This window comes from Oryzias latipes, chromosome 4 (genome assembly GCF_053564925.1).
Source record: "Oryzias latipes strain Hd-rR chromosome 4, Olatipes_Hd-rR_3.1".
NCBI classification, from domain to species: domain Eukaryota; kingdom Metazoa; phylum Chordata; class Actinopteri; order Beloniformes; family Adrianichthyidae; genus Oryzias; species Oryzias latipes.
This window is the reverse complement of record NC_136240.1, coordinates 8,961,955-8,981,504: the sequence shown is the minus strand read 5'-3', so window position 1 is coordinate 8,981,504 and position 19,550 is coordinate 8,961,955. Positions and strand designations below refer to the sequence as shown.

The 19,550-nt window shown below is 41.3% G+C and overlaps 1 protein-coding gene across 2 annotated transcripts in view; it reads left to right on the top strand.

The window, feature by feature from the left end:
• The first annotated feature begins 35 nt into the window (after window positions 1-35).
• Window positions 36-19,550, top strand: part of glis1b (GLIS family zinc finger 1b) — a 76,159-nt gene continuing 56,644 nt past the window's right edge. The window contains exons 1-2 of one of the 2 annotated variants that reach the window (XM_023953837.2): window positions 36-221; window positions 301-627. In XM_023953837.2, the coding sequence (XP_023809605.1) occupies window positions 345-627 (283 nt within the window). In that variant the 5' untranslated portion in view covers window positions 36-221; window positions 301-344. Of the gene's footprint in view, window positions 222-300; window positions 628-19,550 lie in introns of those variants that run through there. The other variant, NM_001163804.2, reaches the window with a different exon arrangement.

Here is a 19,550-nt window from a genome sequence, read left to right as displayed (position 1 = left end):
GCCAGTGTGATCCAGATCTTTTCCTCCCCCAAAAGCCCTCCTGGACCCCGCAGCCGCTCCGCTTCTGTCCCATTAAGGTCTGGAATCAGAGGAGGAGGAGGGTGGGATGCTGAAGAGTGATCCCCCGAGGATGCTGCCCATCAGATCCACAGAAACCTTCCTGTTTGGCGCGTCATGACGCGCGCTCGCGCTCTCAGATCCTGTTAACCAAAGTGCAAAAGGTAGGTGTTACCTGCGGGGATTGTTGGCAGGATAAATGCCGTTGACTCCGTCTGCAGTGATTGCTATCTATGTGCACAGGGGGCATGTGAGGCGCGCTCACACTGCACACGGGACAGTTTTAAATGCAGAACCTCTCATCAGTGGTCGGGATGGTCAGCCACTGTCAGACCCCAACCTTCCCGGACTTTGCCGGCTTGGCACTCTCCGTGTTTGGCGGCAAAACGGAGATCTGCGGCCGCCGCGCGGGAAGCGGCGCCTTTGGATCTCAGATGTGCCGGAGCCCGCCGCACCACAGCGCGGGTCACGGGAACTGCGCCAGCCCGAAGAGACGCACTCTGTCCGAGGAACGGACGCACCTGGCGGGCAAAGGCGCGCGCCTGAGCCTCCCTCTGCCTCCGGGTCACGGTAGGGCTCTGCGAGTCACGGATGTAATGAATATAACTAAATAAATATACGTTTTTTATTTATTAATTAACGCATAAATTCAATTACAAACAATTTGTTTGGATAAATACTGATTAGGCACTTAAACTACGAGTCTGAGAAAACCAAGCTTTTACGCATCGCCCGATCCAGATTTGTTTGTGATCAAAGTACCGTTCGCGCTTTGAGATGGTTCCATAATTGAAAACAGAACTCTTATGGAATCATAAATGAAAACAGAATCAAAGCCTGATGTGTCAAACATAAGGAGAGAAGGGGGTCTTCCAGAGAAAAGGCAAACGTGCCTGCAGAGAGGGGCCGCAGTGGATTCATCCTGATCAGACAGACGCCCACGTGTCTTTGCATCAAACATCTTCTTTCTCGCAGTGAGAAGTGGGTCTCTGCATGGGTTTTTTTCTGCAAGCATGTCTGCTGAACGTGTGCTGCATGCTGCGCCTTCAGCATCATGAATGAATCCTCTCATTGTTTCAGTAAAATGCCTTTGAACTCGTCTCAGTTCGAGACGAGTTTGAGGATTAAAAGAGACTTTTGTTCGTGTCTTTACTTCGATAATATCAATAATTTGTTTAACAGAACAAATGGAAATAATAAGTACAGTTTTGAGTGTAACAAAAAAAATTGTTGGGTAAACATAATGCAATTATGGAAATTATTTCCATTTTTCCAATATTGCAATAGAATAAGAGTTATGTTGGTGCAACATCATTTATTTATGTTGCTGTAAGAGGACGATAAAGGTGCAGTTTATATTTTTTATAAGTTAATGGTAACTAAATCAAAAATGATCTGACATTATCTTGTTGAGTCATTTCAACTTTACCTCTAATGTTAGATGTGACTTAACTACATGGTGTTCCTCTCAAACTTTAAATTCAAGTAATTCATGCAAACCCGGCAATACTAAATTCATTTCAATCAGTTATTCTGAACTGGTTTTATTACCAACAACAGCTTTTACTACAACGAGGTCACCCTCCTCTCCCTTATTCTCATTCATGGAGCAGAAAGAAATAAACACAACAGGATAAAATAACAGGACAAAACAGAGTAAAACAGCCAGACAACAAACCCCCACCCTTAAATCCCAATCCGCCCAGACAGACGGATGGTCCAGAACTCAGCGGCCTGCATCATCTCCTCCTCCATTAGTCATATCACCCCGGTTCTCCACCAGCTGCACTGGCTTCCCATAACCTCCAGAATCAAACTCCTCCTGTTTACCTTTAAGGCCCTCCATAACCTGGCTCCTCCTTATCCCACCAACCTACTCCATATCAAAACCCCCTCTCATTCTCTTCTCTCCTCCTCTGTTCAGTTCTCTGTTCTTCCGGCCCGACTCGTTAAAACAGAGCCTTCTGCTGCTCAGCTCCCAAACTCTGGATTTCCCTCCTCTCCTGATCTCTGTAACATAGACTCCTTACCAACTTTCAAAACAAAACTCCAAACTCATCTGTTTAATTCTACCTTCTCATTCTGATTCACCTTAGATTTTCTGTCTGTTATCGTTTATTGTGTTTTTAATGAATCATTTTGAACTTACTGACCTTTGAAAGGCGCTTTAACCCTTTTGCTATCCTATGGGGTCCAGATGACCCGATCCTTACATTGATGTGTTCTCCCTACCATGACAAAGGTAGATAAAGGTGGAAAGATTTCATGTAATCCATGGACACCAGTGAAGATCACAAATCATTGAAGAAAAAAGGTTCAGAGCACTGTCTAGTGGGTCTAGATGACCCAACTCCCAATGTTAAAGTGCCTAGGATAGCACAAGGTTTACAATAAAATGAACGATTACTATTATTAATATCATTAAAAGCTCTATTAGTTAACGGTTACATTGTCACATGGACATAATTTAATAATGTCAAAAAAACATAAATTATGATGGTTGTGGCTATTTTTTAGATGTCCATTAAAAAAAAAAAAACGCCCGGCTGAATTTAGGCGTATAGCTGCCGTGTTTGTGTCATTTTAAATCTTCTGTTCAGTTTCTTTGGGTGACCTCAGGACTCATCAGTCTTTTGTTTTCGCTCATACAAACCCCAGTTTGAGGACAGATCTGGATGTAAAGCTGCATTCTCAGCCATGTGTGGATGACAGTGAAGGGGGACCTTTGGCAGTGGAGAAGTGATTTTTGATGTGGTCTTCAGGTGCTTTAGCACGATTGAAGGTTTGTCTTATCCTAAATTCTGAATTTATGCTGTTTGGGATTGAAGCCCCAGGAACTGGATTAGAAGCAGATTAGATCAGTAGAAAGACGAAACATGATCAGAAGTTTGAGTCCAGAACTCTGATGATCTGAAGGGAACCGTGTCAGAAACCTCCTTCAGGTAAACGTTTTTGCTGTTTAGCATCACTTCAGAGAATTTTCCTTTAGATGAAGCCACACCCGCTGCTCATGACGGTTGGCGGGGAGCAGCAGCAGAAGATCCTCTCAGCTCTGCACATCCCCTATGCCATAAATACATGAGTGCCCACCTGCAAAGAAAATATTGCTCTTGCAAAGAAAAACACTTGACGCCCCTTGAGGAAGAAGATGGGGCTTGACAGAAGTGTGTATATTTGCATCATTTGATCCGCCGCTGACGTTTCTCCTGGCTGCAGCCGTCCTGCTCCGTCTGGGAGCTAATTGGGAGAAAATGTTTGAGTCCTCAGAGCAGAACGCCCACTCTCAGATAAATGAAGAGGCCTGTCTGTTGATTCAGCTTTTAAAGACATGAGTAATGGACTTTTGGATTTGATCATTATTGGAACTGTTTACCTTACTTTGGCTGCAGGCGGCTGCTTTTTGCCAACACATACATCATGGAGTTTTCTCTGCACACTCTGGATGCATGCTTACCTGCACGCACAGCCGCGTTTTTCAGAAAGTCAAAGAATCCTCGCTGTGACATTCCCACAGCAGATATGCACACTTCACATGCAGCCCACAATGCTCCCTGAGCGGTTTCCTGTGTTCGTCTCTCTGGTTCCGTTTGTCGACGTCAGGCTGCAGGACCACACTCTGACCTTTGTGAGAAACAATCAATCATCATGAAGTGGCTGCTTGGAGCTCCTGCGCTGTCTGGAAAAAATCACAAAAATTGAGTTTTTATAGTTTATAACTAAGATCAAACATATTGAGACAAAATAAAAATGTATGAATCCAAAAACAAAGCAAAGACAATATCAAAACTGTGTGAAAAATATCTTTAAAAAACAGGTGAAGCTCCACTAAACAAATGTTCCCAGGCCTCATTCCATCACAATTAAGGGTCAAACTCTAGTTATGTTTGTTTTAACAAAACATAAACGATAAAAATGTTTTTTAAATGTTAAATTTTGAATGAAAACTATAATAATGGGGGATCTGCATGATGTGATTGGAAAACTCCCCTATAAGAGAAAAGCGCTTTGGGGGAGAAATCAATTCTGATCAAACTCCATGCTTTCCTCATCATTTGTGTCAATTTTTTAAATGGAATTACAGAAGACTGTTTTATTGAGCCTCATCAAATCCAGTTGAAAAGAAAGACATATTTATCGTCTTGGTCAGAAAGTCACTAGTTGTCGCTTTCAGCTATTTGGATTTGAAAACCTTCTTTTGGGCTTTGATGAGATTTTTTCTAATGGTTTGAATCTTTAGATTTCTGTCAAATGAAATGTTTATGTAGCTACAAGTCTGGGAAAACGTTTGGTTCTGCCGTTTCAGGAGGTTTCGAGTTTCTTTCGGTGCGTCTGGGCTAACATGAGGCAGATAATTGCTTTAAATTCATCGGTGGTACAAGCAAAGAAAATATTTTTTATTTATACTGGATTTCAGATTTTATTCTAAGCTCTAATAAAAAACTATTCTGCTGGAAGTTAAAGAGTGAAAATATTCCATTAAAGCCAGTGATTTTAAAAAGTTTAATGTTTTTTTTTTACTTTGTTCATTGATGTTTCAAATATTCTTATGTTTTTGTCACTTTTGTGACTTATTACTAAAAGTGTCTGTAATTTTGAGTGACTTTCCTATCTTTTGGTTGCCTCAAAAAGTTTGACTTTTTAGAAAATGAGTCACATTAAAACTGTGTGTGTGTGTGTGTGTGTGTGCGTGTGTTTAGCAAATGTTTTTAATAAAATAAGAAGCTTCCCACTAAAACTCAATAGTGAAAAATAACCCGAGTTAGGTTGTTTGAAATTAACGTTTTCTGGGTTATCTTAAATCACAAACAAAAAACACAAATTTGGTTTAAATTCAAACCAAAATAACCCAAAAAATTATTGTTCAAAAAGTAATCCAAAAATACATCGCAATATGAATAATTGGGCTGAAGAAACAAGTTCAAGTTTCTTTAAAGGTTTTTTTTAATCCAAAAACAAATTGAAATATTCTCATAGTCCTTTAAAAGCTTCATTTGTATGTCTGACATTTTTGTTACAATTTTTGTAGATTTTGATGATTATAAATTCCTTGTTGTGTTAAAACCAAACATCATCCACGAGCGGCCGTGGGGCAATCTCCCGATCGTACAATTACAGGTTCGATTCCCGCCTTGCCCGCCTATGTGTCGAAGTGTCCTTTGGCATCACACTGAACCCCACCTTACCTCTGGTGGAAAGCTGGGGTTCGGCAACCATCATTGTGTGAATGTGTGTGTGAATGGGTCTGTGACTGTAAAGTGCTTTGGGCCTTCAAGGAAGGTAGAAAGACGCTATACAAGTATACGCCATTTACCCTCCAGGAGCTGGTTCAGCTTTACTGAAACTATATCTAGATGAATCAGCACGTTTAATAGTAACATCCTCCTCGTGGTATTTACCTCCGATTCCCATGAGGCGAAGGCTCGGCCAGCATGAGCTCAGCTGTGAGTTATGAGGGGGTGCTGCAGTTGTGTGAAGCGTGCATGAGGCCACAGCCTGCTGATGATTCTTCTTAAGTCTTCCCGTAAACGTCTGCCTAGGAATGCTGGGTAATGGAACAAGAGCTGGTGCTGAGTCACCAGAGACGAGGTGAAGATCTTCATCTTCTTCGCTTGAATCTCTCCGTTAGATCAAAAATGGTTAAGGATTTTTGTGGAAGCTAAAGATAAATGCTTCACAGTGAGAGGTGACGGACTAAAACTCACCTTCTGCTGTCCTTTAAGGTCAGATCCTCTTATTCTAACCATGCTGATGGCTCTTTATTTAAACCAAAGGCATTCTGACTCTCATTTTGCCAATAAATCCAAATATTACACTGGAGAAATCTGAAATGCTTTGAGTAAGTGTCGAAACATCTCTGCAATACCAGAAGAATGCATTCTGCACCTCAGAGTAATCAAGAAAAAGCTGCAGTTGGCTCAGAAGCGCCTGCGTGATGGGTTATTTTTAGCCCAAGGCTCGCCTTCAGAAACACTTGCAAAAGTTTTCTGCACTTTTTTTGCTGACGGAAGAAAAAAATCTGCCAAATCTTCTGAACCCTAAAGGCTTTGTAGAAAAAACGATAAAGAGAGATTTCCATTTTCCTGGACACAGCTGGATGCGTGTCTATGGAGCATGCATTACTCATGCATTTTCAGACGCAGTGACTCCTCCTGCAGACCTCTCTGTGTGACTTAACTCATGGGTAGATTGTTTGATTTAAATCTCTACTGTGCCACTCGCTGTTCTTGGCCCACTGACGTCCATTTTCATCAAAGAAGAATCCGCTCCAGTCCGGCTGTGGCTGTTGAGGCTGCGGACTCTGTTGGGCTCAGAGCTCGCCGGGTCCTCACAGAGCTAAGGTCAGAGGGTCGACAGAGGAAACGTACCGGCACTGACCTCCAGTCACAAGGAGACAGGAGTCCGTCTTCTTCTGACTGACTATCTGTTTTTTCTGCGTTGGATGTAAGACCGCTCGGTCTTTTAGGGCTTGGAAATTCGATGTTTAATGAAAATGGCTGAGTCTTCATTCTGCGCATTTGACCCCTCCCCCGGGGCATCATTGAGATACAGCTGCACTCTGGAACCATTTGGTGTTTCAAACCCACCAATCCAACCCCTTAATGCTTGCTGAGTGTCCAGCAGGGAGGCACTGAGTCCCATTTTTATAGTCTTTAGTCTGACTCAGCCATAGATTGAACTCACAACCTTCCAGTCTCATGTCCTTATCCTCCGCTTTAGGAAGGCAAAATGTGTTAGACAAAACAAACTCTGGTTCTCTGTTTTGGGGAAATCGACATGTGCAGTAAGCGTTAGTGGAAGTAGCTAAGGTCCTATTTTCAACTGCACATACATCACACAGCTCCGTACCTGGAGCCCATACTGTCAGCAGATTCACTCCAAACCCATCTCCAGTTGGAAGTGTGAACTCTGGAGCTGAAAGTGTCTGAACTCCTCCTTTAACGAGAGCCGTTATGTTACGGACTAATCAGTGGGCCAATCAAACTCTGGCTTCAGCCGAGTGCTCAGAGACAAACAGGCAAACATGCTGTAGCAGAGGCAGTTTTAATGCCTTCATTAGTGCCGGGGGGAGAGCAGCCAAAGCGCTTGTTTTATCCTCCTCCTTGTTGTTTCTCGGTCTCTGCCAGGAAGCTGCCATGGGGCAGTGCCCAGCAGCTCACTGCACCATTGGCTGGCACTCTCCCACAGGACTATGAAAGACATTATAAAGTCTAATAGTGCAGTTTATGTTCTTTATTAGTGCTTGTTAATATGAAGTTCTGGAAGAATTAGTGATCCTGGCTCATATGCACTGCATTAAGTTGCTCACCAGGACTAATAAGCGGGGAAACGTAATGATGGGATGACGGCTTGTTCAAGAAAACCGTTCTTCACTCCCGCCTGCCTGGGAATGTTGCTGGAAATGAATCATGAACCCAGAGAGAAAGAGAAGTTGCACTTCTTCACCTGATGGATTTGGGCTCATATGCTCATTCTGTATGTGTTTTGGCAAATACGCTGGAAAAAATGTCCTTCTCAAGGTAAAAAATATAGAAAACAAGATGCTTTTCCTTGATAAGCATTAAAAAAAAATCTGCCAATGGAACTACCAGAATTTCCCATAGAAGATTTCTTAAAAGACGTTGTGATTTGATCTGCTCTTTTAAGACAAAATGTAATCCTTAAATTAGCTATAAAGCCTCATATTTAGGTATATTGTTTTGATAATCAGAAATAAAATGTCTTAAAAGAAGCCTTTATTGCTCAAAAATAATTTCATATCTTTAAAGATGGCATATTAACACTTTCTCCTCCAAATATCTTCTATTTTAAGCACCACAATTGTCCAATTATTCTTATTTCTAGACAATATCTTAAAAGTAAGACTGGGATTAAACATAAAAAAAAGTCTGAGTCAAAAAAAAAGTTTCAGTTTTCATTCTGCATACAAGTCTGTTTCTTGAGACGAAACTACTCAGCATTCACAATTGTGTACGGTAAAAATAATAGAGTTGTTTTATTGGAAATATTGGTTCAGATAAGATGTTTTCAAGATCAAATGACAAAATATCCAAGATTTATTTGTATTAAAACTAGTTGCACCTTTTTTAAAAGTTCCTGGTTAGTTCGCTTTGTGTCATACGATATTTAAACCAGAAACAAAATAAAAATACTCTGTGATGTTTTGTGTTTTTGTGCACGTTTGTCACTCAGAACAGAAAATACGTTTTAGGATCCTCCCACAAAATGACTTTAAAATAAAGCGGTGAGTCAGCATTGCTTCCATCCTGCAGAGCATAGTGCAGCCGCTGTTGCACAGCAGAGCTGATGTCGTGTCGATTCGGATTCAAACAGGACAAGCAAGCGTGTGTTGACCAGCGGGGGCTCTGGGGTTTGGGATGCTTTGTCTTCATTCAGGCTAATGCTGTGAGAAGCAGAGTGGAAGAAGCTGGGAGCTTCGCCAGGCAAAAGCTGCATGTTCATAAAGTTTGGGGGCTCCGTGCCAGAACTGTGATCTGCAGCGCTTACGGCTGTTTTTACAGACTATTTGCAGGCAATTTTTTTCTGTAGCTGTTTTTCCATAGACTAATATCAGAGAAAGAAGATTGTATCTGAGATAAGAAGATGTAATTTTCCACCAAAAAACATAGCAGAAGACGCTTTAGGAGTTCTGTGAGAATATCTTCTTTAGGACTGTTTCCCATGATGCATTTAAACCAACAGAAGGACATTTACACTTTTTTTTAAATTAGTTTCACAAATCTTTTAACAAAGAATGTTTTTCCTTCATTATTTACGCCTAACATCCGAATGAACAATTTATATTTCAGTCAGACAACTCTTGCAGAAGAATATTTATTTCACGACATCTTTAGGTTTTCACAACATCTTTAGGTTGACATTCACAATTTGATTCACAACTTCGTTTTGGCATAAGGCTCCGTTCAATTCCTTGAGACAATTATTTTTCCATACAATTTCGGGTAACAACCCCCGTAACGGAGCCCACAGGTGGAAGCCGGGGAGGAGGGAGGGGCAGAGAATGAGCGCTGAAGGTAAGAGAGAATGAACAATTGTACACCTGACTTAAATAGGACGCTAAGCAGGTGGGTTAATTAACTGACCCGCCCTAGGGGAGTAACCTGCAATTCTGCCGAGTGTCTGCCCGAAATGCGACGAGTCGCTATATTAAGGACACAACAGAAAACAGTTTCCTAAAGGAGACATCATGATTTTCTTTTTGTTTTATAACGAGATATTTTAAACATGATGCTATAAAAATCATAATATTCCATTTTGTATGACTGTTGTTTTTCCCCAGCCCCAATAAGACCAGGGTTTTATATACCTGTCTCTGATTTACTGTTTAGAATTAAGGTTATCAGCGTTGCCCACAAAAAGATTTATCAGACATAAAGTAAAAGGATAAAAACTTGTTTCTTGTTCTTAAAGAAAGTTCAAAACAGGAAGCAGTGGATGCAGTTTATTTTTCACACATAAAAGGTTTGCTTTCACTTTCATGTGAAACAACATTGAACATCTTTGTGAGGAACCTATAGGTCATATCACACAGCCACTATGGACATTTTGCGCATATTGCACGGATGAAAACTGGTCATACATAAATAAATATACATAGAAAAAGTGAGAACGGTTGTGTCTTTATGGGAAATCTTCACAGATGTATCACGGGTGAACCACGTTAAAACCACGGAAGAAGTACGAAAAACCATGCAAAGAACATGTAAACCAACGTAGAACATGAACCGTGTGTGATTATTGCGCTGTTTACATGCAATCCATTAGTGATTTGTTGAATAACGTAATTTGAACGTGATATGTGCACCGTATACGTGATATAAAAGTTTTACATCATTGGTACATACTGGAAGGTACTGAAGACAAACCTGTGGTGAGAACGGGAAAGGCATCACCTAAAGAAATATAACAAAATGAGATCATTCCAAGCAGCTGTGACCTTCTCCAGAAGAGCCCAAGGGGGCGGGGCATCTAGGAGAAGTCACAGCAAACCTGCACAGAACAAAGCAAAAGTGAACACAAAGAGTCAAACCTTCATATTTCCATTCTATTTCTGTCAGCCTATCAATAAAACTGCTTCCTTCGTGTCCTGGAGGGGGCAGACTATACTTTTCTGTAAAGATGCTTGCAGGGTTTACAAAGCTGGAAACATTTCACCTAAAACTGAAGGGGAAAAAGGACTTTCTTTTACAACCCCTTTCAACCAATCTGTGTCCATGAAGAAGGTGATAGCTCTCACAGTAAATCGAATAAAAAAGTTTAGCTTTGCCCTTGCTGGTTAGGCTGACCTATCAGAAGAGGCCCTTTCTGCATGGTGGTGGAAGTATCAGCCAAACACGAAGATGAGAACAGAGCAAACAATGTTTGGAACATGCCATTTTTGAAATGAAAAGCTACATGTTAAAGCAGCATGGTGTGGTCTCTCCTTATGTAAGAGAGAACATCTTGTGTGGATAGACTAAACCTGACTTGTTCTTTCTTTACAAGTCAATCGTCTGATCCGTCTTTTTTCCCCCAATATTTTCTAGTAAAACTGCATCTTTTTGTGATTGAGACTGACAGAAAAAAGTAACCTGATACGACTGGAGCCTTTAGCTGTTGCAATGCGGTTTCCTACAAGACAAAACTTCTCTTCGGGTGATCCAAACCCTCGCCTCACAGACCAGCTTGTCTCTTTGCTCCCAAAGTTTCCACTGGAAGCAGCTGAGACATCTGTTGTCTTGAGAGGTCTGTCTGTTTCCCTGGTCGGCTTCAAATTCTCCTTAAATTCATTTTCCTTTCCTGTCAGAGTATCGGAGAGAACCACTTTGTCGAGGAGATTCCATAGTTTGTTCTTCTTCTTGGAGCTCCATGGAATTCATTTGCTCCTTTGGTAATTTGTGGACTCGTGTGCTGAAAGTGTGTTCACTATTACGCCTTCATTAAAAAGCTAAACGTTCCCTTTAGGACCCAGAAGTTGTTTTTTCTGACATTTGTCTCAAAATCATGTCACATGACGGCGGCTGGTGTCGGATTGAAAGTGGAGGCCAAAGCCGAGTCAGAGCAAAAAAATGTTTGATAAAAGGTAAATGAACTATGCTGAGAAGTGTTTTAGGGTTTTGGCTTTTGGTTGAAGACTTCTTGTTCTAAACAAGTCTCCAAACAGAAGTGTTTGCACGTCTTCTTTGAATGAGGTATGGGAAAGTGGCCGTTAGAACATGTGATCCAGTAGACCAGTTCACAGATATGTCTGGGCGTGCGCAGGGTCAAAGGTCAAAGCCTCATCGGATGGCAAACATTTCAACCGCTACGCCAAAGCCCTTGTGATACGTATTCTAAGAGAAAATAGCCTGTGGAAACGTCATCTGCCTGTTGGTGGGTCAGTTAATGAACTATGGGGGCATCCGATGCCACACATGATGCAGATTTCTCTCATCCCAGGTCTATGACTAAACTTATAGAAATAACATTGATAGGTTGTGATTTTAAGTAGAAGACAGTTGTTTGTTTCAATATTAGGCCCACATCATACATTGCTTTAATAAATCAGGGATCTGTACTATACTAAGAACCCAAAAATATATACTTGAACTGTTTGATTTATTTAATTCAGTAAAGGCATACACTATTCACTATTTCATTAACCCTTTAACACCTAAACTTTAGCTCCAGTGTTGACGTTCTTTTGACAACGGAAGCTCTTTAACCGATTATGCGAATATCGTAATTCCAACGGATTCTGCAGCCAACCTTGGACCAACCAACCTTGGACTGATATGCAACTCTTTACAGCAGTGAAGTGATTACACAGTCAATGTCAACCAGCTGAATCTGTCATGCAGAAAAGCAGCTTCTCGCCGTTACGCAACACTTTACCATGCAGCCAATATCCAAAGACACTTTTCTCCGCATCAAAATCCGCTGATTCATGTTGATCGCAAAAACGGCCAAAGAGCTGCAGCATGTCAAGGAGTGTTTAATTTAGGTGTCGCCGCCTACGTCTCCGGTGTTAAAATTGAAATTCTGATATTAAGATAATCTGAAAATGCTTTACCTTAAAGTTATTGAAACTTGACTGACAGTTAATATCAACATTGCTGACGATGTCACTGAACAGTCTGTGCTTTACGAGCATCTATTCGCTATTTTGGTGCAACTGTTGGCAAAGAGGTTCACCTAAAAGCACAAAGCAATCCTGTTGCAGTCATTCTACAGGAAGTTGGCGCCCGTTGTGATATTTAAAAACACAACAAACCGAGCCCCTGGCTTCTACCTTTGTTGACTTTTGCACTTTTATGAGGCCATCACCTTTGACCTTTCCCAGAATTCAATAGGCACTGTTGTTTGTGGACTGGTCTACAGGAAGGCAGGTTGTAGCTGTTTTAGACAGCTGCACCTCCTCCCGACCAGCCTGTAGGAGAAAGCAGAAGCCATCACGAGGAACTTCCTCCAACTTGAAAGAGATTTTGCTGCGATTCTTTTGATCCACTCAGACTCTCGGCTTCACACAGCTTCAACAATCCAAACACTTTCTCACAGCAGGAAATGTCTCATGTGTTTCCTGGGAGCTTTTGACAGGAATATTGCGGATGAGTTTCTTGGCGTTTGCCCCAAAACGTCGTCGCTGAGTCACAGAGTGACAGCAGATGAGCCGAGAGGGACTCCTCCCGTCTCCTTCTAACTAGCCAGCTCACAGCCCAAACAGACCAGTAACACTAAAAAAGACTTATCAGGTCTTATCAGCTGTGATTTAACCATGAATCTATTTGGAGAGGAACCAGGCAGCATCCGAGCCTCGACGCCCAGGTGCTGAGAGTTTGGCCAAGAGGCTCTCTGCCAGTTGGAGAACTCTCTCCAGGATTTATTTGCAGCACTCTCCCTGGACAAATTATTTGATTCTTCTTCCACAGTTGGTTTTCATTTAGACTTTGACCAAATCCAAATTTAAAGCACGTGGGCTGTTGCTGTTCCTTTGTGTTGGGACTCTGTCACGACACCCAAAACACAGGTTTAGCTCTGCTGCACGGATGTTACCTTTACCCCCAACCTGAAATGGCACGATCTCAGATGTCAGTTCTGGTCCTCAGAGCAGATAGTAGGCCAAGAGTCTGCGTTCCGCCCGAGCGCCTCGCACTTTAGCTGACCTGAGTCCAGAACATCAGAACTCCACGGTTCATTTTCAGTCTCCATGTCGGGACGGCGCAGTCAAAACAGCCCGTCGCTCCGCAGCGTCAGCCCTCAGCTCAGTTCAGATCAACTAACAAATACCTGCTGCTTGTTCCATGACAGCGACGCTCTGCTGCAGCCGGGTGGTGTTTCCTGTACATGGAGGGGGGCAGCTGACGCTCAGATTCTCAACAAAACATGTTAGCTTAATGGTGGTGAACAAAAAAGCCCTGATACAGTTTACTGTTTAAACTGAAGATGTCAACAGCTGCGTTTCAATTACACATAAACTTTATCAACATTCTACGAATGTCGAAAAAACACAATTTCGGAACTAAACTGTCTATTAAATCATAATTATGCTAACAAACAAAAACCAAATTAACACAATAGGTCATTCAAAACCGTGGTGACGGATGGGAACAATACTTTGATGGATGAAGCCATATTGAGAAATGGTGGTTGGTGGTTTTACAGAGGAGCTGTGCATCCAACAATTCTGCATGACACGCTCAACCTTTTATGAGCTGTGTGATGCCGTGGGACCGCTGGCAGCCCCCGGTGTGCAGCGCCCAAGGCAGCAACCATCCAGTTGTTGGTGATGTCATTTATTTGAGGAAAACTGTTTCCATTTCACCTGCAAACACCTTTCATCCTCCAACCACTGCTTTTGTTACTTTTCACGTCTTAATGTTGGATTTTTCCAACATTTGTTGTGCTAAATACATAGTAATAATAATCTGATCTTACAAACGAGACTGCTGCATCTGTGGACAGGCTAAACGGGCATTCTTGAGTGTAGGGTTGTTATCTGATGCCAGCGCATGTACCTACTGAAACCAAAATGGCAAATGATCTAAATCTGGTGAATCTCGCTCCAGGCTTTTCTTCCTCAGCTCTATTCTGATTTATGAAAGACTTATTATTAATTTCTCCAACATGATCAATTTTCAAAAGGCTAGCACTTCCATGAATTGAAAAGGACACCATCCATGCGTCACTATCAATCCAAGTCCCTGATCAAATTTCAACCTGGTTTAACCTTCAACCCGCTGTCAAAAACTAGCCTAGTAACACTTCAAGAACATTGAACGTGGAAGCCCCAAACGTGCATATTCGCAGGTTTACTAAGACTTTTTGTTGGGAGTTTCCTAGCTAGGCGTGAACGTAGCATAAGGCTTAAGCCATTTGGTGTTTTTAGGTGTGTTTGGAAGACTCATGACCTGCGATGGAGACCAAGCTTCTTTTAGTTACTGTAAAATGTCATAGAATTTTATATATAATATTACTTCTGTCAGATTCAGGTTATTTGTTTGAACATTGTGAATTTTTCTTTCACTAAAAAAAGGGTGCCAACATTTTTTACCACACATGAATAGCAGATTTACACACTTGTTCAAAACCATTTTATCATTTCTTTCATGTTCAATGCTAACTCATCAATTCATTTTAGTTTTAAAAATTCTAATTCTGATTCTTAATAACATTTTTCTGCGTTTCACTTTTTAAAAAAAATTGTTTTCAACAAAAGTTGTTATTGGAAGCTCCATTTGTCGTTACGTTGACGTCTCCTGGACAACGGTCAATCTGGATGCTAACGGTGCCTGTAAACACCAACGTTTGTAAAGCCAACTTTAGCAAGAAAAAGGGTCAGAAAAACAAAGTCACCACAAAGCCCCAAAACCACACTTAAGCTAAAGTTAACAGACCTTATTAGCCTCACCCTTGATAGCTTTGGCTATAAATGTTGATGCATATTTTACGACGGTGTACAGTTTTACAGACCCGGACCTGTCACATGACACCCCATTATGAGCTCCTGTAAAGATGACTGTCTTCTGCAAGCTCTGAGCCATGAAGGCCCGGAGGCTCAGCATCTCTAAACGACCTCGCCAGCCTGCCAAAATACACTCATTTAGCGGCACAAAAAGACTCGCACTGAAGGCTGCTCATGTTAAAGTTGATGTGAAAGGCTAAGAATTCATATTTCACCTCAGATTTCTTTTACGATGGCTTCTTTCGATTTTTATTAGCGAGGAAACGAGCATTTGCTTTTCAAAGTTCTTCAAATAAAAAAATGACTGACTTTGAATCGACTTTTTGTAGACGTCCTTGGAAAATGGCTTGGGGTGAAGAGAATATTTTTGAATGGCTCATAAAAATTGTTAACAAAGACTGCCAGGTTATGGGAAAGGTTTGACGCCTGGTGCAGACCAAAGACCTTCAAACTTCCTCCTCCCCCTGTGGGCAAGCGCATGGCTTAAACACACATGATCCAAATCCAGGTGACTAAAGACTTTCCCAAGCAACCTTAAAGAATCTGAAAACAAAAACATATTATCTGAAAGTTTATGCGTTAAGAAAGGGGCACCACACTTCAATGAATATTCAAAACAGTTGTAAATACGCCAGATTTTGCCAGATCTCAATCTTTAGTCTGCTAACACCTCAATGTTGTTGAAGAAATAAACAGATTTTCAGAGGAAGAAACTACACATAAGAATATTAAACATTTTTTAAAAAGCAGTTTTCAACAATATGACCCTATTAGAAATGTGGGCGTGGTTAACAAAAACCTTTAGCGTGCGATCAATGAATGGCCGTTCTGTACGTAGAGCCTGCAACCAGACATAAAACTTTACGATGCGTGAACACAAAAGTTCTAAACGCGGAAGCCCGTAATTTGAGTTGATGCGCGTTTACATCGACTTTTCATTGGAAGTGGCTGTTTGATCGTGGGTCGGCACGGCCGATGTGTACCTTCAGGGGCCTTTACCTTCAGGGTGTAATGTGGGCCATATGATGCTGCTTTGATTCAATATTTCTTCCACTAAATCCAGTTTGTATTCACTCTAACGCACATCTTAAATCGGGCGTGTCCAAAGTCTGGCCCGCAGGCTCCTGTCAGAAAACCAATTGTCAATCATTTCTGGTCTTTAAATATGAAATTCAGAGTAATTTGGGTAAAAAGGTATTTAGATGTTTTTCTGTTTTAAGTGAAGAAATGAAAATTATCCAATTGCAAGAACAATTTTATTAAATATTTCATTTACATTTAATGTTACTATAAGGGTTCAAAGAATTCAGGCTCTCACGCTTTTTCACCTGACCAAATCTGTCCGTCTTTGCCAGAAGTTTGGACACCCATGTCCAATAGTAATGTCACTGAACATGTTGGAAATGAATAAGAGATTGAGATCAATTCCATACTGTGATATAAATCACAGTATGGAATAAACAGGGACGTATGGCAAAGAGGACGTATGGAGAGCAGGAATCATAACAAAAGGATTCCTATTGCAGCCGTTAAAGGGGAGCGGGGGGGGGGGGGGGGTAGCGGAGGTCTTCAGAGTCTGAACATCTAACCCGCTTTGGCAGTGGGGATATATTTGCTCGTAAAGCTCTCTGACGGTGGCCCTGTCTGCTCTAACACACGGGGCTCCCGTCTGTGTAAATATCTGAGCATCAGACACATAAGATTGACTGTGTTTCCATAGGTGGCCACAGTTCTGGCTCTGTGTGGCCCCGGTCCCTGTGACTGCAGGGGCAAAGGCGCTGTGCCGTTCCTTCAGAGCGGCGGCGGCCAGCAGCGAGCTCTTCCTGAAGATGAATGTCACGTTCTTCACTCGCTTTGATGTGAGCTTCTGCAGAAAGTCCATCTCTGTTTTGTGTGTGGGTTAAGACTCCCCACAAAATCAAATAATAGCATTGCTAACTTCCTTAGGTATGTGTGGTTTGAAAGCTCAGTAGGTTTGGCTCCCCTCCTATTTATTTAGTATTTTTATGAAAACCCAAATTCTGCTTCGCCTTTTGAGTGAGGAGGAGCTCTGCAGACAAATACATTTTTATTTGCTTTTTATAATGTTGCTTATCTTTTTTTTGAAGTTTGCATCTGAGTTTTTATTCACTTCCTGAAGTTTCCATCATTATAAAACTTTTTCTGTTTGTCCAAAGTTTCCAAACGCTGTCTGAGAGTTTAGAGCAAACTTTCCTACTTCATGAAGATCTGGGTAAACTTCTCAGATTCAATCCATCAAATCCTTTTTCAAAAGTTCTGAAAAGTCAGACGTTTGAGACCAGTTTTGGAGAACCTGAAGTCCTCACCACGCTTCAGATGTCAAGGTTTGTGGATGGAGCCTCTGCTGTCACAGTAACTAAAACCAGTTTTTTCTCAAACAACTTAAGCCTGCATTGCCCCCCTCAACCCCTCCATCTTGGCCGACTAATATTCTTGCGGGCACCGGGGAGAAGCTCTGACCCCGTCCCTGATCAGAAACTTCAGAAAGGCAAAGCAATTATTATTCAGGCTTTGAACGTATCCCTTTTGCAGAGCGTCGTTCCGTTCTTCTTCCTGCTGGAGAGCAACACAAAGCAAGAAAAGACCAAGGAAGTGAAACTGGAGTCCTGCTCTGGTTCCCCAAACATCTGGTTTAGGCCTCATTGCAAACAACAAGCCTCTCCTCGGAGAGCAGATTGTAGGTAGGAGAATAATCATTATCAAATGTAGCTCCATCCAAACCAGATCTGATTACAACCACTTTAGTTCAACTTCTTTGTTGGACCACCAACCATCAGGGATTTTTCTCTAAATGTTTTTTTTAGCCCTGCATTATTTCTCCTCTGAAGTGTTAAAGAAACACAGCAATCTCTCCCCTTATGGCTAAAAAAACAGCAGGGGGTGGAGCTGGGCCAGGACAGTACCTTTCAGGCGGCACCTGATGCGCCCGTCGCGTAAAAGTACTCTCATGTTTTGGGGTTTTTTGGTCACTGTCACTACCTAGGAATGTCCTGCATCCAATCAAATTCTCTTCCAGAACCAAGCGTGAAGTCTGGGACGGTGAATTTGGCACCACAATGGTGGTGAGATGAACGAACAAACTTTCCCCGCTGCAGAGCATCATGGAACCATTTGGTCTAAAAGCAGATGTTTGAGTTCATGTCATTCAGGAAGAAAACTCAGCAGCAGCAAATTTCACGAACAGTAATTCCTTTAAAATTAGCGAGAAATCCAAGAATATACAGAGGTCGGTTCATGCCATCCAGACTAAAACAGTGACAAATCAAAATTAAACACATTAAACATACTGTAACAGTGTTTATTTAAAAAGTGAATCAAATGTGTAAAAAACAAAATAAACATCACGTTTTCTTAATTTGTTTTTATCAGAAATAAATTTTTGTTATGTAATTTTATTTCTTTACGTGCTAAATTCAATTAGTTGACATTTCTTGATCTCATTAGTACCTTCCAGATGTTTCTCCTCAAACAGTCTCACAGTGTTTGTGTTTGGTGGATTCTTTCACTGATGTTTGCGTTGCAACACTCTGAGTTCTGTCTTTTCTCTGCATTTCTGTAGATGATTTGCTGTTTTTGCATCATGCATCCGGCGTCATCCATGTTTGGCTTTAGTCTTGGCTTATTAAGGCAAAAGCTCCTCAGGAGAACAGAAGTGAGGGATTCCTGCTAACAAGAAATATATATTTTGATTGGAATGACTGTCTGCAAAATGTCTCACGTCTGGACCTCCAAAGATCAAGAACTAAAGAAAATTAAAATCAAAATTGCATTTCTGAGTATTTGTTTATTCAAATCGTTGTGAATCAGGAGCAGATGAAAAATAGCAGTTTGAAAAAGATCGTTTTTGTGACGTAGAAAATACACTGGGTGGAGCCGCAGTCGTCCTGCTCCGCTCCGTTCTGATGCATCCACCTGCAGACAAATAGATCCATGAACATCTTTGTTTTCCTCATCTGAGCTGGAATCTGGATCTAAACTGTACGACTAGAAAGCTCTGATGTTGCTAACGTTAGGTTGGGACTGTAAGTTAGAGTATAGACATAGGGATGATGGGAAAAGGAGGAAGGCTTACTCCACACTGACAGTCCAGCCTAACGCTCAGAGGTGATTTTCTGATGAACTCCTGCTGCTCTGCAGAAACTATGTCCTTGAAAACGACACAGGGTGTTTTGGATTTTTTTAAATTTTGGCTAAAAACAGCATCATCATAATGAAAAGACCACTGGGAACGCTTTAGACCAAAAGATAATCGGAGCGGGACTTCAGACATGTAAGACAATCAACTGTTCATTTTTCCTTCCCTGTTCTTCAGTGCCTTTTGGCAAACTCTATATTCTTATTTAAAAAAACAACTTCTAAACAAAACTGAACTTTATTAATTGAAGTATATTATTAATAATAATTATTACTTTAATAATAGTCATAAATTAGTCTTCTGACATAATTTTTCTTGCTAACATTAACTACTGTATTGTTTGTTTTTCTGCACTTTCTATTTTTGTAATATTTCATAATAAAAACCGTCTGAAGAACC